The sequence below is a fragment of the Schistocerca americana genome, chromosome 5 (assembly GCF_021461395.2).
Source record: "Schistocerca americana isolate TAMUIC-IGC-003095 chromosome 5, iqSchAmer2.1, whole genome shotgun sequence".
NCBI lineage: Eukaryota > Metazoa > Arthropoda > Insecta > Orthoptera > Acrididae > Schistocerca > Schistocerca americana.
The window spans coordinates 181,587,154-181,611,281 of NC_060123.1; the positions used below are offsets into that span (position 1 = coordinate 181,587,154).

General features: G+C 35.6%; 1 protein-coding gene across 2 annotated transcripts in view; it reads right to left on the reverse strand.

Moving 5' to 3' along the window:
• Window positions 1–24,128, reverse strand: part of LOC124615599 (neuroblastoma-amplified sequence-like) — a 414,306-nt gene that overhangs the window by 243,624 nt on the left and 146,554 nt on the right. For both annotated transcript variants that reach the window (XM_047143590.1, XM_047143589.1), the window contains exons 23-24: window positions 14,722–14,834; window positions 9,964–10,139 (exon numbers count right to left, since the gene is read on the reverse strand). In XM_047143590.1, coding sequence (XP_046999546.1) covers window positions 9,964–10,139; window positions 14,722–14,834 — 289 coding nt within the window. The remainder of the gene's footprint in view (window positions 1–9,963; window positions 10,140–14,721; window positions 14,835–24,128) is intronic.

A 24,128-nucleotide genomic window follows, 5' to 3' on the forward strand; every position in this document is an offset into this window, starting at 1 on the left:
TCTACCAGAATGCCTTGATCCAGAACTTTCAGCATCGCATGCGAGAAAAGTGTGATTTGTGTTTCATATGATTGATGTTTTTGAAATCCATGTTGGTTGCCACTGAGGAGGTCATTCTGTTCAAGATACCTCATTGTGTTTGAGCTCAGAATATGTTCTAAGATTCTACAACAAATTTATGTCAAGGATATTGGATGATAATTTTATGGATCACTCCTACTACCCTTCTTGTAGACTGTTGTGGCCTGCATTTCCTCCCAAGACCTACGCTCCATTTTTTGTTCAAGGAATCTATGATAGATTAGAGTTAGAAGAAGGGCTAACTCAGCTGCAAATTCAGTATAGAATGTGACAGGGATTCCATTGGGACGTGGATCTTTGTTCAGTTTTAACAATTTCAGCCGTTTTTCAACACCACTGACACTAATACTTATTTCATTCATCTTTTCAGTGGTACGAGGATTAAATTGGGGCAGTTCTCATGGGTTTTTCTTTTTAAAGGAACATTTGAAAACAGACTTAAGTATTTCAGCTTTTGCTTTACTATCGTCAATTTCAGTTCCTGCCTCATTCACTAGTGACTGGACACTAACTTTGGTGAAACTAACAGCCTTTACATACAACCAGAATTTCTTTGAGGTCTGTGAAGGATTGCTTGACGATATTCTGCTATGGTAGTCATTGAAGGCATCATGCATTGCTCACGTGACACCCAAATGTGTTCCATTCAGAATTTCTCTATCTATAGGCCTACACTTCGTTTTACACCTATTATGCAGTAATCTGACTGTATACCACAGAGGCTCCCTCCGATTATGAACTGTTCTACTGGGTACACATCTGTCCAGTGCATGGTCAACTATTATTTTACACATGAGGCAGGATTCCTCTGTGTGTTCCCACCCTGTGCTGAAACTTTCAAGTTCCTCACTGAGATGCCATTATTGATCTTTTATCTAGTTTACTGAACATATCCTTTTGCTTGTTTTAGTTGTCCTTTGTACTTTGGCAATCATTATTGCCACAACCACATCATTGTCAGTGATACCAGTTTCAATGTGAACATTCTCAAAGAGATCAGGTTTCTTTGGTGCCATTAGCTCCAATATATTTCCATCATGAGTGGGGTTCCTAACTATCTCTTCTATGCAGTTTTCAGAGAAGGCACTTAGTAAAGTTTCACAGAATGTCTTACCACGCTCACCAACAACAAAACTGTGATTTTTGCAATTAACTGTGGCCCTCATCCACACAGTACCTGGATAATACCGATGGTATGAACTGAGTTTGAGTTTTAGCAATAGTTCAGCACAAAATTTTAATCTCTCAGGATACTTCCAAACAAAAACTACACCAATAATCTAGAAACAGTTTTCAGTCTTTATGTATGCTGTGTGTAATAGTACCAAAAAAACCACAATGCATCCATTTTCACTGTGGGACAGTATTTCTATTGCTGTAAAAGAGGGCAGAAATCACTATGAGTGGGAGCATACATAAACAACAAGGGGCTGCTGAACCAACATCATTAAATATCTATATTTTCATATTTTATATCACTATTGTGGGAGAAATAATACTTAAAATCAAAACACAACTATTTAAATATGAGTTAAACTGACACATTGAAGCCACGTGACAAATGTAAAAATTTAAAAAGCACTGGCCATGGCACAGATTTCATTGTGTGGTAAACAAACTGAATGGTCTATATCTCATGGTTTAATAAGTATTTTTAATAGGTAACTCTTTACAACCTCCTCTGAAAGATGAAAGATTTCATCATAAATTTCTAACTCTAACAGTCATTTCTGTAAGTTGATTAGGTTTCTTTTTATTTTTTCAAACTGATGCATTCTCATAGGAAAACCTAGATTTGCGTGTATCTTGTTCAAAAGTTTGTCAAGCCCTTCAACACATAGCAAACTGATTCATGCTGAAAGGTACACTTGGCTGCACTGTGTTATAACATTGATCCCATTGTATATGAACCTTATGACTGTGGGCTCTATGCGTCAACAGCAATCAAACAACTATGCTATATTTGACTTCCAACTTCCATTTTCCCCCTTTTCCCCAAAGGTGTTTCTTGTATGTCAAAGTCAGATGGAAGTTACATACCCTGTCTTTTACAACAACAAAAATAATCCGAGTCATGGGAGGCTCACCAGATGGGATTAGATGGAAATTCTTTCCTTCTCATCCTGTCCGGTAAGTCTCCCCTGACTTTTCTGAACTGTACCCCTTTCCCTTCAACTCTTCTGCAAGAAGAAGCAACCACTGGCTCCAAAAGCTTGTAAAACTTAAACTTTCTTTTGTGCGTGTTCCCCTGCCGAAGCTTGGTGAGTAGATTTTTTACCTATCCATTTACATTTTACCCTTTTTTGTCACAGTACTCCTTGTTGGATACCAAGTCCATGCTACATTCGCCAGGATAGACCAGGAAATCTTGTTTGAAAAGTATTTGTAAGTAAACAACAAATATTTCATTTTGGAGAAAATTGATCCTTACTTTGCTGATGCTGCAATTAATTCCCAGCCTTCAACTGATTTGTTTTTCAACACACAATATCCTTTGGACACGTATGTGCTGAGCAAAACTGTGAGGGATGGAAAAGTCCTGATGTGGTTTGACAGCCATTTCAAAAAGCTGCTACACAAGTAAAGAGAGCTTCTTTGCAAATTTAAATGTAATAAAAGTCTCAAAGATAAACAAAAACCAAATAAGGCAAAAATTAACATAAGGATGGTAATGTGTGAAGCATTCCACAAATTCCAAAGAAAAATTTTGCAAAACTGATCTGAAAGAAAATTCTAAGAAGTTTTAGTCTGATGTTAAATCAGTAAAAAGATCAAAGCCATCTGTCCCAATATGCTGTGACCATACTGGCATTGAAATTGGGAATGGGGAATGATCACCATGATAAAATAAGGGAAATCAGAGCTCGTACAGAAAGATATAGGTGCTTTCTGCGCGCTATACGAGATTAGAATAATAGAGAATTGTGAAGGTGGTTCGATGAACCCTCTGCCAGGCACTTAAATGTGATTTGCAGAGTATCGATGTAGATGTAGATGTAGACAGAGAGAAAACCAAAACACTATAGGCCTCTCCCAAAACTGTTTCACTGTGTAAGAGAGCAATGTAGTTCTCCCTTTAAATCATTGTGTGAATGTCAAAATAACAGATATCAAAATATGAGACAAAGGGATAAAACTGCACCTGAAATTGCACAACAGAAAAAGACTGCTGGATTTCATGGGAAACAATTTGATTTTTGAGAAATAACTTGTTCCTCTTACAGTAGCACTGTACTATAGATCACCGGAGAAGCGCAGCATTCCTAATAACGGGGAGGGGGGGCTGGTTCATTAACATTTTTAAGAAGAGTTGTTGAACAGATGCACAAAATTACAGGCCTATACCTCTGATTTCAATCTGTTGTGGAATTTTGGAATGTGTTTTTTGCTTGCATATTATGACATTTCTGCAGACCAAAAACCTTCTTTGCAGGAATAAACATTTATTTCAGTCACGTAAAGCAAATAAAATAAAAATTACTGTATCTTCTAACTTATTTTACAAAACTGGCGAAGACACTTTAGCTTGTAGCTGCTGAAAACTTCTGTGTCCAGACCAGTTCCTTTTCGTTGAAATACGCCTCATCACACTGCATTTACAGAAATTCTTCCATTTAAATAGAACCTGCTAAATTATCACCTTCCAATGTAACCTATGCCTATTGTTTGTAGTCTGTGATCTAATATTTTGATTTTGAAAGTATTTCACATTATGATACACGATTTCTAACAGCAGGTATTTATGCAGTGCACAGACAAGGATGTTGCCTGGATTTTGTCAAAAGAGGTTGTCGATCTGTTAAAGATGATCTGAACAAAAGAACTCATGTTTTTCATTTATTCTGAAAATTTTCATAAGGAAGATAAACCATTTTATTCCTGAATAACACAGATGGTGATATCCAGTTATATACAGAGTGCTGTATTTTGGTAAACCACTAATAAGCAGTCATCCACCATTCACGCTCTAAGGTCATTTTACACTCTTCTTCATTCAGACCGAATTTGAGCTGAGGAGTGGATGAGCACTAATCTTTTACAACATAGTGATTATTATTGACAGCGTTTTTGGAATAAAAACAGCTAGAATAATTTTTGGTGGCAAAAGTGCAAAGGATATGGAATTATTCAACCTTAATCTTTCTTAAATTTCCTCATTTAAGTATGCATTTGTCACATTGTAAGAAAAATCATTTTCTGCATTAAAGAATGTTCTGTTAGACAATTGCATGAGCCAAAATGAGGAGAATTTTGATCATTATTTATTAATCATATGGTTTTTTAGTGGCAGAAGTCTCCGAAAAGATGCTTGGCTCATCTTCAGTGCAGCTTTTATCATTTAAACAATGGGGTTGCATCTTTAAGGGAATTGGAATCTGTCAGGAAAGAAAGGCATTTGGAAGTAATTTGCTGTGGCTTACAGTAAGGGACCTCCCTGACATTTGCCTAAACTGAAAATGGGAAACCACAGAAAACCATTTTTCAAGACTGCTGGTGAATGGATTTAAACCACCTCACCTCCCGAACCCATGGATTGCAAGCTCGGCAGCTCAACATGCAGAGACAGCCCAAGTTGGTGGAGAATTTGGAAAAACTAATTGTTGTACATTCTTTTAAAACCAAATAAAATGTATCACAACAAACTGAATTCTGACATGGCATGTTTTTCCTTTAATCGTGGATGTTTAGTCATTCGACAGTCCATGAATGCATGCATATTTTAAAGATTTCAATGTGCTGGGAGTTGCTGGCTTCACTTATTATAGCATAAATAGATTTTGGATGAAAGGGGGAGGGTGGGATGCAGGGCGTAGTCAGCTTGGATGAATTCAAGCAGCCCAACAGAAAAAAATCTTTTGCAAACAAACAAACTACAGAATGTGCTGTTATCACATACCCCTACTGCTCTCCACAAACCCCTCCCCATCATTCTGTATTGTAACTAGTTTCCACATCAGCAGGGTGACCAGACTGGGCGATATTTTGCCTCTTGGACTACTAATGACAGAATATTAAAGCAATTTTTTTGAAGAAATGCTGTCATCATCATTTGGGCGACCAACGTGACAAAACAAATCTGAGTGTATTTTTATGCAATGATTTTAGTTTAATGTCATTTTTAATGATATTTACTGCTCCACTGCCATGTGAACTACTGAAATAGTGTAACCCGAAAGTTCTACCAGCCTCTAAATTGCAACTGTAGTGCTAACATTAAACTGCTATAGATCGGTAAATAGACTATTACATTAATGTGTATATATTTTTAAATGATTAATGGAAAATCTCATATAAAGATGTGAAACAAATACTAACAAAGAGGTAGAGGGGCTGGCCAGTACTTAGCTCAGTACAGCCAATAGATACACATAACAGAACAGAAAATTTACGTTCCTAGCTTTAGGAACTTTGTTCCTTCATCAGGGTGGAGAGAGGGGAAAGAAAGGGAAGAAGGGAAAGTGGATTCAGTTACTCACAACCCAGATTATGAAGCAACAGGGAAAGGAAAACAGGGAGGGTAGCAAGGATGGAGGACAACCATGCCTCCATGCATGCCTCCTTGTTTTCCTTTCCCTGTTGCTTCATAACCTGGGTTGTGAGTAACTGAATCCACTTTCCCTTCTTCCCTTTCTTTCCCTTCTCTCCTCCCTGATGAAAGAACAAAGTTCTGAAAGCTAGGAATGTAAATTTTCTGTTCTGCATTGTTTATCTATTGGCTGTACTGAGCTGAGGTAAGTACTGGCCAGCCCCTCTATCTCTTTGTTAGTATTTGTATATATTTTTAAGTTACAGTAATGCTAGTGGAGGAATCAAAATCTGTTTTCCTCTTCTTTCTTGTTACAAACTTTTTCATAATTCAAAGATATCACAACAGCACAAAAACAGTGAATAGTACACTTCCATTAAATTCAACTACACCCAAGAACTGAACTGATTAACCAAACAACAACTGAACCCAAGCAACACGAACAACTAGTCTTGGCTAAAACAAACGTGCGTGATAACCGATAGTGTTATAAATCTATCATTGGTTTTACTGTCGGAATAATGTGTATCCCTACCTATTCCATCGTATGACTAAAAATCAAAATATTTTTCAATTTCACCTCACAGCAACTACGTCTTGTAATTTCATGTAGGTGACTGGGGGAGGGTGGGGTGGGTGGGTGGGGGGGGGGGGGGGGGTCAAGACCCCATGAACCCCCCCCCCACCCCACCCCCCACTCCACCTTTGACTACATCCTTGACATAGGTACTCTGGACTGTACTGGCTATCCTTTTAGTTGGGGAGGGGGTGAATGGGCAGGATTTATTCCAGGTCAAAAGCTGTGCTAATGTTTCCTCCTTAGGTGGGCTAAGCTATTTTCAGGTCAACTCGATTTTTATTCGCTGATCAACATACTGACATACATCATGAATGCTTGCCTATATCATTTTGACATAACTTTGTTTTCTACATCTACATGGATACTCTGCAAATTACATTTAAGTGCCTGGTAGAGGGTGCAAATCTCTTTTGCGTGTGAACACACTCTCACCTCAGCACAATGAAAAAGGAAAAGCTGACAAGCAAGACACTATAATTGACTGCGCTCATGTCACCAGAGGAGGGTCGAGCACTTTTCACACTAGTTTTTGCACAAACTGATGTAATTTTGATGTAGTGAAGCTGTGAAGACGACCTGAAATGAGCTATCGATTTCTCAGTCACTATAGTGCCTCACTGAGATTCATGAACGTGGAACTGAAAGGACAATCTCACAGCTGTAGTGAAAACTCTTTACAGGAATGTGTTTGTGGTTACACAACATGCAAAATATTTGTGACAAGGAATGTTACTCTCATCGTTTTACTCTCAGCAATTTAAGCTGTCCTCAAAGATTAATGCCTAACTACACACTTGGAAAATGCGACACCCAAATATTTATTTCATCCTCCATTTCCTAATCAGATGGAAATGTTAATTGAGATCATAGTTTTGTTGTATTTATAACAAAGCCCCAGACTGCATTATCGCTAATGTGTGGAGGAAAAAAGTTAGCATGCAATCATTTGCGAACCTACATCCTTGCACACCGTGAAATTATCCATTATGTTAGGGCTTGATCATAAGACTATTGTCTCAAGCCTTGTTTATCATAATATTTCTTCAAGCCTTGTGTCGTCGCTGCATAATTAACTTGCATTTAATGATAAGGGTGACGTATTTGTCATACATTTTCATTGCGCTATTGCTTTGAAACAGCAAACTGCGGCACACACACACACACACACACACACACACACACACACACACACAAACTACTAAGTAAATGAATAATCAAAATGCAAAGAGATGCAACTTGGATCTTTCACACACGCTCGTCACAAAAGGCAATAATGGAAAGCCCACTAGTGACGTCATGACTGCAAAAGGTAGTGTGAAGTCTACTTGACACCCCACCCCTACATGTTAGCTTCCAGTGCCTTTCACCGTACTTCACAGTTTTTGGTTTAACTCACCATGTTCAACAATTTTGTATCTTTTCTGGGTGAGAACAAATGAAAGATATCTAAAAAATGCGAGTTTTTATGTACAATTTGTGGTCATAGAAAGTCATAAAATAGCTGCACTGCCTTATACCCAGATACCAATTTCAATTTTTTGATGGATTTTTACTTACTGGTACATGTCTGTGATTTTTTAAGAACTAATGAAATTCAGTACCACAAATTATTGTATAAACATTGTACTGCACATTTAATTCCCTTCACTGATACAGATTTTATACAATGTATTGGAGATGATTAAGATTTTACCATTAATGCCAATTTCATATGTTTTTGCTCATATTTTTAGGCTTTTAATGTTTTCCTCAATTCGGCATTTTACTCAATTTTGTATTTTTTACGCCTGGACCACATGAAAATATAATATAGGGGGTTTCACTGTAGGAGATCTTGAAATGTGGTGCCACCGAAGAATGTTGAAGGTTAAATTCAATAACAAATGAAGAGGTACAGAATTAAATTGGAGAAAAAAAGAAACATGACTAAAAGAAGGAATCGATTGATATGGAGACATCCTGGGGAATCAATGAACTGTCATTTTGGTACCTGAGGGAAGTGTTGGTGGTAAAATTTGCAGAGGGAGACCAAGGCTTGAATACAGTAAGGAGGTTCAAAAGGTTGTATGTTGCAGTAGTTATGCAGAGATGAAGAGGCTTGCACAGGATAGACTATCATGGAGAGATGCATCAAACCAGACTTGCAATGACGATGTAAAATTTCTTATTTTATTTCCTGAAATATGAACTTATAATCATCTTCTGTATAATGCAGCTCTTTTTTGTATACATACTTACAAAGAAAAATAGGAGAAAATTTCTGCCTTAAGCACAACTTTTATTTATGTTGTACAGAAAATTAGGCCTACAAAACTATTTTGGAAAGTAAGGTAAATTATTTACTTTACATTATGCTGCCAGTAATTTTGTGCAGATAGTGTCACATGTAACATATTTTTTTTTACAGCCTGTCTCCAAATCAGCTTCTAACAGTAAAATACATTCCCTACACCTCTCATTTCAGACTGAAAAATAGCTACATTATTTTATATTTTTATTATTTTTTATATTTTATTTTTCTGCTGCTGTTGTCTTGCTTATTGTTTTACTAAAAGTATTTAAGATGCTATGAATGTCTGGTATTCTCACAGACATGAAAATACTTCAAAAGGAAAACATATAACTATAAAAGTCCTTAAATGAGTACAATGGCTTCCTAATAAACAAAAGACAGTATCATAATAGAAACTGAACATGTCGTAAATCAACAAGATGGACACATTTTAATTCAATGGAAAACTAGGCAGAGAGAGAGAGAGAGAGAGAGAGAGAGAGAGAGAGAGAGAGAGAGAGAGAGAGCTGACGAACTAAAACACGATTAAAGAAACAAAACTATCATAACGAGAACATGCCAACAGAAAGGAAAATCCAGGACGGAATGTAACAATATTATGAGAAGAAAAGTTTCTACTCATCGTATAGTGGAGATGCTGAGTCGCAGGTAGGCACAACAAAAAGATTTTCACAATTAAAAATTAAATCTTTTGGCCATTGGCCTTCATCAATAAAACACACACACACACACACACACACACACACACACACACACACACACACACACACACACACTTATGCAGTTGCCTCAGACTACCAATTTCACAATTGATCCAACCAATCATCTAGTCAAACACACGCTCAGACCACATTGCCACACTGTCAGAAATAATACGGTACTGTAATTCAGATTTATAGAATATTCCATATTATAGGTGTTAATATGGAAAAGAATCGGAACTTTAAGTCACATTACAGATAATCTTAAACTTAGAAGCCTTGCATCTCTTGCAGTACATATAACATATTTTTCATATGAATCAAACAATGGAAAATCCAGGATGGAATGTAACAGTACCAGAGAAGGAAAGTTGCTACTCACCATACAGTAGAGATGCTGAGTCGCGATAGGCACAATAAAAAGATTCACACAATTAAAGCTTTCGGCCATTACGGCCTTTGTCAGCAGTAGACACACATACAAACATGCGCGCACGCTTGCGCGCACGCGCACACACACACACACACACACACACACACACACACAAACGCAACTTGTACACACGTCTGCAGTCTCAGAGAGCTGAGACCACATGAAAATGTGGATATTAAATTTTTAGAAAGTCAAACAGCAATTAAAAAATGGATGGCCACAAAAGTGAAAGTAGTCCTTAGTAGTTCGTAGAGTTGAAGAAAATGTTTTGGGTAAGCCCACAGAACAGTTTCAAATTTATTATGATGCTTAGAAATCTTTCAATCTAATACTACTTATGTCACATACCTCGTAAGCTGACTGAGCTGTAATTGTAAGAACACGTCCTTCACATTCATGTCTATTACGGCCACACACTCTTAACTTGTGAGCTAACAGTAGTAGCTCTTCCCATTTTTGATATGCATACGGGTCTTTATGCAGGATTGACTTTATAAGCTGCATGCGATCTTCACACTGTCGAACTGAATAAGCATTACATTACTGGATCCAGCTTCTTAAAGAGAGAGAGAGAGTAAATCTGCCACAAAAGCAGTACAATACTGAAACTGTGGTATTGTAAACATAAAATTTAAAAAACGAAATAATCCATTAATTTTAATAGAGGGAAACATTCCATGTGGGAAAAGTATATCTAAAAACAAAGATGATGTAACTTACCAAACGAAAGCGTTGGTATGTTGATAGATACACAAATAAACACAAACACACACACAAAATTCAAGCTTTCGCAACCAACGGTTGCTTCATCAGGAAAGAGGGAAGGAGAGGGAAAGACGAAAGGATGTGGGTTTTAAGGGAGAGGGTAAGGAGTCATTCCAATCCCGGGAGCGGACATATGTTTGCTTGTGTCTGTATACGTGCGGATGGATATGTGTGTGTGCGCGCGAGTGTATACCTGTCCTTTTTTCCCCCTAAGGTAAGCCTTTCCGCTCCCGGGATTGGAATGACTCCTTACCCTCTCCCTTAAAACCCACATCCTTTCGTCTTTCCCTCTCCTTCCCACTTTCCTGATGAAGCAACTGTTGGTTGCGAAAGCTTGAATTTTGTGTGTGTGTTTGTGTTTGTGTTTGTGTGTCTATCAACATACCAATGCTTTCGTTTGGTAAGTTACATCATCTTTGTTTTTAGATATATAATCCAATAATTTTGTAGATAAAACATAGCAAGATTTAAATAGGAACTGTTACCTGAAATGCGTTTACAATAGTGAAATAACCTGTGGGATATTATTATAGCATTGCCCTAAAATGCTAACAGATTTAAGAAAAAGTAATAGTTCCACCACTTGAAATACATAAAATACAGTGTGGAAGCTTGGTTGTTTGGAGAGGATACAGAACCAAGTTGTCTTAAAAATAAGTAACTGTACAGTCATACTATTGTGCAATGTGTGTTCAGATAATACAAATAGATACATTTTATAAGGATGGGACTTCAAATACCAAAATAAAATCACCACAGAAGAATAACGGCTTGTACAATAACAAGAACTTTAAAAACTATACTAAAGAAAGAGAGGTGAAACAGATTAGAGTAAAACCAATAACACTGGTGTCAGAGATGCAGGGAGAATGGAAGCAGTGACATAATAACTGTCATTAATATCTCATCAATAATTTTTCCTTGTATCTGGAATATAGCATTATATCAGGAATCAAACATTTTTCAAAATATTTTGTAGCGGCACGATAGACTAAAATCATATTGGTTTTCAAACTATGTCAATTCAAATAATCTGGAGAATGTTATTTGATTTTACATAGGTTGAAATTCAAATAAAAAGCAACAGTCACTCCTTAGCCTTTGAACAACAGATTTTCCCTCAAAATCAAGGAGGCAAATGGAAGAAAAAATTAGTATATATAGTGGATGGAGGGAAGTGTCAAAGTCACAGGTAAAATGTGATACAAACATTATATGAGGAGGTAGAAATTTACAGCAAAACACAAGTAGTTACTCATAATTATGACTAAAAGAAATACCTAGTTACCGACCCGCTACGGAATACATTAAACACCATACTCCCTCACAGACTGTTTTGGCACTTCAGATACAAATTAATTAATTAAACCTGAATTACCATAAAAATTACTATTCTAAAGTAAACCATTAAAAAAAATTCTGTAATTTAACAACCTATCTAACATAAAACATATATTCGAGTGAAAAAATATATGTGTAACTTTTAGTTAAAAGAATAAAAATAAGACCAAAGTTGATATGATGAAAATGGAAGGCACCTTAAGACTAAACAGTATACCTATATGAGAAATACAGATAGCAGAGGCATAAGTTTATTGTCTCTCAAGTCACTGACTTAATGTACAGGAGACTTGTCAAAACACCAAAACTGGTCTACAAGTTTTCTTGTAATATCATTAATATAATATACTGTTCAACTTTTGTAGTCCTGTCTTCCTCAGTTGTGTGTAATATTATGGTATATTGATAATTTTTACTTATGGACTGTCTGACAGCAACTGAATAAAACACAATTTTAGTGCCATATGCATTTCGCCTTTATTTTCTGCAAGGCATCATCAGTGGCAGGTTGCGTGGACACTTTCTTACATATTATGCTCCTGTTGCATTTTTGGTGTTGTTCTTCTTAGGAATGCCAATTTGCGGTGTGGGGAAAAAACCGCAAATTGGCATTCCTAAGAAGTAGAACAACACCAAACATGCAACAGGAGCATAATATGTAAGAAGTTGTCCACGCAACCTGCCACTGATGATGCCTTGCAGAAAATAAAGGTGAAACGCGTATGGCACTAAAATTGTGTTTTATTCAGTTGCTGTCAGACGCTCCATAAGTAAAAATTATCAATATACTGTAACAATATACTGTACTGGATAATTACTTAACTAGGCAATTAATGATTTGCTTAAAAAGTAACAAACTTTTACAAATTAACAGCAATAAATACTTTCTCTCTCGTGCTCAATTTTTTAAGTTGTCATTCAGGAATTCTTCCACTGAATAGTAACATTTCTGCACTAATTTGCCATATAAGGTTTTTTCAGTGTTTCTACATTTCTGCTGAGCATAAAGTTTTAAACAGTGGGTAGGCAGCATAAAATTATTTTGATTTCTGATGTTGTAATCATGTTGAAAATGATTTGCTACAAATAAATCAGGGTTACTGTATAAAAAGATAACCAGCTCATATATGTATAGTGAGGGAATACTTAATATACTTAGATTTCTTAGGAGTGGAAGACATGATTTTCTTCACCCTACAGTAAGCAAATTTCTAATGAAGGTTTTCTGAAGTTTATTATTTGACACATAATGTTTGAGTCACCCCAAAATACAATTTCATACCTTATTCCTGACTTGAAGCAGTTGCGGTATGCTACTTTCCATATGTCCATACTGGTAGCATTATATAATACCCTCATTCCAAATGCAAGGCTATTTAATTCATTTGCGAGGTACTGTATATGTGAGCCCAATGGTAGATTTATATCCAGTTGCATTCCTAGGAATTTCACACTGTTAGCTTCCTGCAAATCCTCATTTCTGTTACTCATGTGAATATCATTTAATTTTGCTTGTTTTGTTTTAAACTGCATTAACTGAATCTTTCCCCATGTTTGATTTTAACCTGTTTGAATCAACGAGGCATCTAATTTTTCTAAAGTATTTTCTACATTTTGGGGAATTTTGTCAGCACTGTTACTTTCAAAGATTACAGATGTGTCATCTGCAAATTTAACTAAGTAACACTCAATCTTAAGTGGTAGATTGTTTGTGTAAAACAAAAACCGAATGGGACATAAGACAGAACCTTGGAGTACTCCTCGCGAAATGGTTTTCCATTTTGAAGTTCCTCTCTCTGATGACATAGGCACTCTTTGTCTTCAGCTGGTTAGGTAGGACTTAAACCATTCTTACACAGTGCCCCTAATTCCATACTTTTCCAGTTTCAGAGTAGGAAGGAGTGGTTCATATTACTAAAGGCCATTGATAAGTCACAAAAAATCCCTGTGGCATGCATTGAGTTGTCTAAGAAAAGCTAATTTTAACTACAAAATGGTTTACAGTAGATACTGTGGCTCTACCTTTTCAAAATCCATATTGATCTTGAGATTATTTTAAATTTTTCTATGAAATTTTGAATTTGTATGGTGAGTATCGTTTCAAATATTTTTCTTAGTGATGGAAGAGAAGGGAATGGGCAACAGTTATCCATATGTTGTTCTGTGCCTTTTTTCAATAGTGGCTTAACTATTGCATTAAATGGGTCTGGAAAATAACCATCTTGAATGGACTGGGTAACTATTGTAGGCAGTGGTTGTGCAATTATTTTAGAGGCTGTTTCTATCACTTTTGTTGGTATCCCGTCCCATCCAGTTGATGTTCTATATCTTTTACAGTAGTTTTGGTAAATGTACTGAAAAGTTCATCTTCGGATTGCTCACTGTTACAGAAATTTATCTTGTCAGGGTAATTTTCTACATTGATGTTTGATTTGTTTAAATTTATAAAGAATTCATTAAATAATTCAGAAATTTGAGTAGGATTTACAACAGTTTTGTCCTCTATCTTGATTTCAGAAACATCATGGCCTTTAGCTGTGGCTCCTGTTTCAGCTTGATCACTAACCATAATGTCTTTGAGTCTTTGATTAGTTTTTACTATCCAAAATAAATCTATTATCTGCCAGTTCTTTTGCTGCCTTTACAACATGGGTAAAGATTTTCTTTCTATGGCAACATAGAGAGATAGTTCATCTAGATCTGTGTTTCCTTTTTTAAGAATAAAACAAAGCAGTGCTGCTTCACTGACATTGAAAGGAGTGTCTATGTGGTAAAAACCACATATGAGGGCATTTAACAACAGAAAACCATTGAGAGGAACCTTCAAGGATTTCAATAATTCCAAGAAAAGCTAAAGCAGAAAGATACATCTACATCTTATAGGTACGACATTGGACAAAGAAAGGAATTTGAAGTGATAATGAGCATTATACATTCATATAGAGATACAATAGAAAGAAAGGAAAATCATTGAAACTGCAAAGATGAATGGCAACATACCTTGTAAGGGTAACACAGACAAATTAAAATCACTAAGAATTTGAAGGGACGATATGAGATCAAGCTGTTCCTGAATCTCTTCAGTCTCATCCACAATTAATTGGAGACATGCCCTAAAAAAGAAGTAATCACAGTCAGACAAATCAAGGATTTTCATAAAGAAAAATACTATCTATTTTGGCAAAGCAATACATATTGTGTAAACACTAAGTTAAAAGTATAATGAATATAAACAGCACAAAACTTATAGATTTGTATAATTTTTCCTTTATGCTTAATATTAGTACCTCATTATTAATCTACAAGCACCAGTATACACACAACAACTGTAAAATCACTCAGGCTTGTCCAATGAATACCTTCCGCCCTCACTTTCAGCTAGCTAATTATGTATACCTGTCCAATTAATAATTTATTCAATTCTTTTACTAACAGGAAACTCAATTAAATCTAATTACAGTACGACATTAATTTAATGTGTGTGTGTGTGTGTGTGTGTGTGTGTGTGTGTGTGTGTGTGTGTGTGTGTGCGTGTAGAATTATAAATAAGGCATACAAATTTTTAAGCAAAATGTTTTATAAAGTTACTACAATACTTGATCCTGCCACCTGGGATGAAAGGCCATTGGTAGTGTCACCAACTTGTTTAACAACTCCAAAAACTTTGGGCTCAACACTAATATTGTTCCTTTGTGATTATTTCATGTGACATTCCCTTCCCATTTCATCTCCATCTCTGGGTGTACTAATAGGTTTCATGCACTTACAGTTCTTCCCCTCTACGTCTTCTCCCAGGTCTAAGTTAAGTATTTCTGGATGTCTAGGCACACGTGCCATTACTCTGCCACAAAAGTTTTCCATAAACTTCTTTCTTTGTCTACTCTTTCTACTGTGTTCTCTAGTGTGTGTATTCACCTTTGCCCCTCTATTTGTTAAAATTATTCTGTAGCAACACATTTCAAATGTATCTAGTCTATTTTTCTCCAAATTAACCATGTTACATGTATTACTTGCATACAATCATTTGCAACACATGTAGATTTTCAAGAACGTCTTCCTAAAAACCTCATCAATAATAGATATTCTAGGATGGAAACAATAAGCAAAAATGGAGAAAGTCAACCATTCACCTGTGCTGCACAGTAAGTGAGGCTCTTCCTGACCCAAAAGTAGATTTGAGCATCATAGTGTTTTACCAACATGGTCCTATCGAAGATTCTATGTCTTTGAACTAAGTTACCCTGGCTATTATTAGAGAACCTACAGTTTACTGTAGACTCAAAACCATGGCACATCTTAGAACTTTCACATTAATAAATCACTGCCAATGGAGAAATAAGTGACTTATGACATAAAAAAAGTCCTTGGACCAACTGAGAACTGATTCGGATTTGTAGTGTGATACTTACTAACTTAGCAGCTAAGCCACACACTGTGCACAGCAACATGTAACAGTGCAAAGATGTTCATCACTTTTCTAGCTGCATTGTGAGTACTAGGATTAGAAAGAAGATAGTATCTCAAAAGCTGGTAGCATCTCTGTTTTTGCAGTATGTTTATGTTGTTAAAAGTTCTTGAGCATTTAATACCACATAATTCTTGTCAGAATCTTCCAATCCCAGTTTTTGGCCCTCTTTCTGTGCCCTTCTTCATGGAACTGTCTAAACACCGTTGCACAATGTCAAACTTTCGCAAATTTAAGGAGAGTATATCTTACTGATTATTGTCATAAATGTTGGTGATTGGCAATTGAATGATGCTGCGATGATTGTTGGAAACATTCGGCTGAGTGGAGGGTGGGGCGCGAGTAGAACTTTGTTTGTGTTTTTGTTCGCACATGTCAGTGGCATCAGCGCACCACTGAGGGTAGGAAGTCATGCTGCCAGCAGCCTGAACTCTTCATCATGATTAAAACTGTTAACAATTTTGACTGCTTCTCTTACTTCTTGTCTACACTTGTGATTTTATTAAAATGTCAACATAAGTAAAATCTATATCCTGGCCATATGTTTCACTATGTTTAACTATGGCTGAGTTGCTGTGATTCTTGAGGCACACCTGCCATTCGTGCTCTCTTAGCCATTAATTGACTGCACAACCTGTCTCCCCTATGTATTTATCAGACATGAACCTTATTTTGTACACTCCAGCAGTCTGTTGTGGTTCCAGTTATTCTTTTGTCAGTTTTAAGAAATATTTCATTTTATAGCTGCTTGAAAAAACTGGGTTTAGATAATGGTGGGTCTTTCTGATACAATCACTCACACTCTTTGTGCGTCACAAAGCACCAGTTATTATGGATTTCCTGTATACTGTGTCCTAGCTTTCCATCAAACTGATTTTAAGGTAGATGCTGCTGTAATACTTGGGAAAATACTGCAGCTTGTCCTCTCCATATGGCTAGATGATGGAAGTATCATTGATGTAAGAGTCAGTGTGACTTGTAACAAAGCAGATGGATCCTTTCCGTCTGTTATATTTTTCTTTCCTCCAAAATTGGTATTAATTTTTTCCAAATTTTGTAATATCTTCAATATGCTCATCTATATACCATGTGCACAGAACATAACAATCTGGAATATTAATTCAGGGTCTAGCCAACTTAACTTTAGTACCTATTGCAATCTTCTGGTTATTCAGAATCTATTAGTTTGATTAGTTGACCTGAAAAATGTGCTAATTACAAAATACCAGTAATCTGAGACTTCATTATCATTATTCATTTGTAGGCATATGCCTGATTACTAACTTTCTGATAGAATAGATAAAAATTGTATGTAAAGAACTATAGCATTTGTACAGCTAATAATGAAAACATGTTAGCAACATTTACACTCATTTACACTCATTTACTTTCAAATTAATTAACTTTTTTATTTAAAATGTTATTACTGAAATAGAATCACATATTTTCGAAACCAGCCAGTGTAATTAAATAGAAATTATAGTTGTATTTACAAGCGCTTATTCAAAATGGCTCTGAGCACTATGGGACTTAACATCTATGGTCACCAGTCCCCTAGAACTTAGAACTACTTAAACCTAACTAACCTAAGGACATCACACAACACCCAGCCATCACGAGGCAGAGAAAATCTCTGGCCCCGTACAAGTGCTTATTCAAACAAATATTATTCTGCTATTCATTTACTCAGAACTTGAATCTTTAATTTTAATTTATGAAAAGTTATGAAATAACTATAGCTAGATCTAAGTTTTGCAAATGTACATAAGAACATTTTTGGAAGCCATTTAAGGCAAGTCTACACTGAGTTTGAAGGGCAGCAACATTTATGTCCAAAAACATGGGATAATCTACCACAGATGATGTAGTACAAATTACATACTGGAAACTATGACAAAATTTATGTAAATTTCTTGTTAGATGCTCACTCCATGGTTCAGTGAAGTTTTTTAATGACTGACTGTGAACTTGTGGCTCATTTTATGAAATGGGATAAACTTACTGTGATAAGGATCAGAATACAGTGTTACTTCCAATAGTTACTTGTAGTGCACATCATTTTTGTTTTTATATTATTGTTAAGATTCCAGAGGCAGTGATTTAAGAACTTTATCCAGTGACTGCATGTTTGCCACATGTAAACTTTTGTGTCAGTTCAGTGTTAATTTAGTGCACTCTTACAATAACAATATAGGACATCAGCTAATCATAACATGTGACTAGCTGTTTTGTCTGTACTGTAATGAAAGTAAACAAGCCACAAACTGGCCATAAACTGTAGTTCATTTACCAATGAAAGTTCAATTAAAGTGTGTTTACTGTGAATCTGGTGCAGAGCACAGTTTTGGCAATAGCCTACTTTCAACAACCATTGTTCAGTCAATTTCAACAGAGGCACAGCTACCGAGGGCATATTTGTACAGGTGAACACAGTTATGTTACAGGCTATTTCGTAAGTGTTTCTCCATGAGAAAGATACTGACAAGACTGCCATGTTATCTATAACAAGAACCTTTAAAATCAACAACAACTTGCTTGAACATTTACGTTCTATGTTTCTATGTGATACACATTAATCAGCTACAGGTTAACTGCTGATCTTTCCATGTCAATATCTCGTAGGAGTAAAGCTCTTGAAAGCTTTGTTTGCATGCAGCAATCTACTTCTGATATCTTCCTTTTTTTGATCTTCTTGTCAAATTTTGCTTCCTTGACAAAATTCTGATACATTTAATAGGACTATGTTTTCCCCTGAACCAGTGTAATGCATTTCACTATTCTGCTTCCTACTATCTTTCATTATTTTTGTATTGCTTTTCTTTGTCCTTAATCCATACACAGTTCCAAATATGTTACTCATTCCATATGAACACCCTTCTAAGCTTTCCTCACTTTCAGCATCACTGAACCTCAGAAGTGGTACCAGTTCTCTTTGCATTAAATCATGCAGAATACTGCAGTATTTAAAAGACTGGTAGTATGCTTATTAAGAGAGCGCATTACTTTCTCATAACTGCATACACTAGATTTTCTCCTGCTCCAGCCACTTTACTTGCTATTGTTTGCCCGTATGTGTAGCTATTACTTTTATTTCAGAAAAGGAAAATTACAAAAATCAAATGCTAGAGATTCAGTCATACACAAGGAACAAACATGTTTTGGAGAATATCTTGAAATGAAATTTCAATTTTTTGTTACCAAACTGTGAATAAGTGACACATCAGCAGAATTACTTGCCTCAGATAAGATTAGATTAACTAGAGCCATAGGAAAAGCCATTTTATCATATTTCTGTGAATGGAACTATATGACTTCATTTTACTAGTTACAATGACACCTTCCTCTCCATCTGCATTTATTAAATACTTACCTGTGGAAATACACAAGCTGAAATAATATACAGGACATCTCAAAAGGTACATTACAACTTCAATATGTTATAGCACCCAAACTAATTAAAATATTCACACCATGTTTAGCTTATGTGACAACCCTGCTCACAAACTTTTGTTAGTATCCTTTCCAGGTTGTCATGAGTGAAGCACGATGACAATGATTCTAGAAAAAGTTCACAGTGTGGAATCCTTTATTCAGACCAAATTGGATACAATGGTTCAAAGAACTTCCAGACACAATATAGGAAGCAAAGACTCTCATGGATGTTGATACACTCGTGGTAAAGGAATTTTATGCAGAGATTGTATGGTGAGATATGGATATGGTGAGGTAAATGTACTAACCAATCTTGGGTCATATGAAATGACTGATACCATACTGAAAACATAAAAGCCAGAAAACCACTACTACATAGCTATGTGATAATGTTTAAATGTTAACTTTTATAAACACTTAATGTAATTACAATTATGGTAATGAACTTCTCAAAAAAGATAACCAATTATTCATATTTTATTTATGAAACTTATATTCCAAAGATGATCAAGCATAAATAAATTGATATACATTGGTAATTTCTTTACTACATGTTGTTAGAGGGAAATCTTTGCTTTTTGTTTGGTTGGGTGTACGAGTTTGAAATGTGAGAACGGAGTACAAGTTACTTGTGTTGTACTGATTTGTATTGCAGACTTCGAGAAAGGATTTTTGGATAGATTTTGATCGGAGTTGGAAAGAACAGGAAAATACAACCTCAATAGACACATTTTGAAAAAGATAGTAATCAAACTCGGCACAGTAAAAATAACAACAGGAAGGAACATAGCAATCACAATGATAACAATTATCATCAGAAGGAACATAATAGAGTAAATGGTAACAATTTTCATTCTGGAAAGCAACATAGTTGCAGCAAATGGAAAAAAAGAAAGTTATATGCATCTGTTACACACCCGCAAATAAAAAAAAAGTTTTAGTAACGAAATGTTTTCTACTGCATGTATATAACTATATAGTTACAATATTTCATGCATTTTTGTGCAAACTATTTAAATGTGGTAACTTCTTATTTTTGCCTGTGCCATGTCACTTTTCTACTGGTTATAAATAAGTCATAACAAATTTGCATTTTATTATGAGAAGTGCTTTTTTTTCATAGTAAGCTTTAAGTGTAAGACTCAATCAGTTCCTGAGCATTTACTCAGTTCTTAACATATTTTCTTTGCAGTATATAATATAATTTGTCTCATTTTCATGTTATTTTTAATCTCAATATTTGTGTAAAAAGACTCTGGAATCTGAAAAATGACCATTAGAGCATTTCCTTTTGCTGTCTAGAACTATTTGATGTCCAATGAAACTTTAACATTTCTTGTGTACTACTTTTGGGAATGCGCATGGATAGCAGCACACCATTTCTCAAAAAATAACTGCAATTTCTTGTGCTGTAAATAATTTTCTTGTGTTTACTATGATAGATTTTTTTTATTTTTTATTTATTTATTTTACTTTATTTTGACCCAACATCAACTTACTACTTTTTTTTTTTTTTTTTTTTTTTTGTTCCAGTCCTCTGGATAAATCAGAGCCTTATCTACTAGAGTTACACTTTATTGCCTGCTATTATTATCTACACAAATTTCTCTACATTTAATTGAGAGAACCATGTTACATATATCGACTATACATAAAAACAATTTTCTATTGCAATACATAGGTTAAGAAATTTATAGTTTGTCACACAGTCTTCAGATCGGAGATTCATATATTTACCATTTGTGACACAGTCTAAGATCTGAGATTCATATATTTTTAGAAAAACGGTCTTCCATCATACAAGCATACTAAATCTAGAAACTCATCTATAGAATACAAAGGGATTGTATTACCTTGTACATGGTCTGTACTTTCATACTGCCTATTGAATTTTTAAATACAACAGTGACAAATAGTAAATGAACAGCACTTTAAAGTAAATTTCAGTGTTGTTGACGTTTTTGCCACAATTTATGGTCAATATTTTTACATGAGTAACCAAATAATTCAGTTTTCAAAAAAATTTGTAAGAACGAGCCAGTCGTCTCATCCCCTAATATAATTTGAAAGATTTAAAAGCAATTTTTCATATGTTATTGTATAATCTATTATGTGATCTGAAAATTAATAAATGCAAAAAGCTTGTAACAATCAGAGACTAAAAGGTCAAAATGAGTGATAAAACTGATAATCTTGCACAGGGAATAGGTAGGGAGTCTGCTGACTTTGATAGACATACCATGCGGTGAGTGGTGCCTTCAATAGCTGGGTGTATTAGTTCTCAATTTCTGGTGCACTCTATTCTAACTCTTTCCTATCCAGGTTCTGTTCCCACTGTGCTGTTCAATTTTTTTTTACTTGTTTACTCTTTTCTATCTGAGGTCTATCCTATTTTCTGTCATCACAACATCTGCGGATGAGGTGATATGACAGTTCTACGTTTGAAGTACCCATCATTTCGGGCATACAAAATTCTTGCAAAATAAGGCAAGAAATAATTTTTGTCACAGCATATTTTTATATGCCAAGGGTTCAATGTTCTGTATGAAAGTTAAATTTGGTAGTAAGACATTGTAGTACATTGTTACAAAAAGCATTTCATTGATGTTATGAGAAAAATGAGTAAGTTCCAAACTAAGTACATTAATTTTGTCCTCTGATCTAAAGTATTTTGCAATATTTTCTTCAAAACCACTTCAAATAACTATGTGGACTAAGATTTTTTCTTCTGGTCATAGGGCATTACCAGTCAATAATATTTCAGATTAAAACTGTGTGTCGGACCGAGACTCAAACTCGGGACCTTTGCCTTCAGCGGGCAAGTGCTCTAACATCTGAGCTACCCAAGCGCGACTCATGCCCCACGAAAGGAAAGAACCCGAGTTCGAGTCTCGGTCCAGCATACTGTTTTAATCTGCGAGGACGAAGTTTCATATCAGCGCACACTCCGCTGCAGAGTGACAATCTCATTCAATAATATTTCACTTATTGAAGACAGATTTATAAATGGTGGTATATAGAGTTATTCATAAAATACAAATTCTACTGTCATGCTAATACAATAAGTTACTATTATGTGTACCATTTTTTGTTCATCCATTATATGTTATGTGATATTCGGTGATAATTTGAGAGATACAGAATAGGTGAGAATTAGAAATTTTTTGAAAATTTGTGATAAAAAAAATTCTGTAAAGTGAAATTTTGCTCTTGATCTCACTTGAATGGAGTAAATGCTCTATATCACATAATGAAGAATCCAAGATTGTAATTTTGTTGTAGTCCAAACCTTGTTGGCACAACCAGTTTTGCATCAAAATTTTTCTCAGATTTTATGTTTGCAAAATTTTTGGGGGCGTTTCTAATAAAATTGATTATGATGAGATAAATGTACTAAACAATCTTGGATCATATGAAATGGCTGATACCATACTGACACCATAAAAAACAAAAATCCAATACTACATAGCAATATGAAAATGTTTATACGTCAACTTTTGTAAGCAAAAATTTTATGTATGAAATGTATTTTCCAAAGATAATTATGCACAAATAGATCGATATATGACAGTAATTTCTTCGCTACATGTTGTTAGAGGTAAATCTTTGTTTTTTTGTTCAGTTGGTTGTATTGATTTGAAGTGCATGGATGATGTCAAGTTATGTGAGCCATTCTGATTTGCATTGGGAAGAGAAATGACTGAAAATATACGTGTTATTTATCAGAACCCCCCATGAACCATGGACCTTGCCGTTGGTGGGGAGGCTTGCGTGCCTCAGCGATACAGGTGGCCGTACCGTAGGTGCAACCACAACGGAGGGGTATCTGTTGAGAGGCCAGACAAACATGTGGTTCCTGATGAGGGGCAGTAGCCTTTTCAGTAGTTGCAGGGGCAATAGTCTGGATGATTGACTGATCTGGCCTTGTAACATTAACCAAAACGGCCTTCCTGTGATGGTACTGCAAACGGCTGAAAGCAAGGGGAAACTACAGCCGTAATTTTTCCCGAGGGCATGCAGCTTTACTGTATGATTAAATGATGATGGCGTCCTCTTTGGTAAAATATTCCGGAGGTAAAATAGTCCCCCATTCGGATCTCCGGGCAGGGACTACTCAAAAGGACGTTGTTATCAGGAGAAAGAAAACTGGCATTCTACGGATCGGAGCGTGGAATGTCAGATCCCTTAATCGGGCAGGTAGGTTATAAAATTTAAAAAGGGAAATGGATAGGTTAAAGTTAGATATAGTGGCAATTAGTGAAGTTCGGTGGCGGGAGGAACAAGACTTTTGGTCAGGTGATTACAGGGTTATAAACACAAAATCAAATAGGGGTAATGCAGGAGTAGGTTTAATAATGAATAAAAAAATAGGAGTGTGGGTTAGCTACTACAAACAGCATAGTGAACGCATTATTGTGGCCAAGATAGACACAAAGCCCATGCCTACTACAGTAGTACAAGTTTATATGCCAACTAGCTCTGCAGATGATGAGGAAATTGATGAAATGTA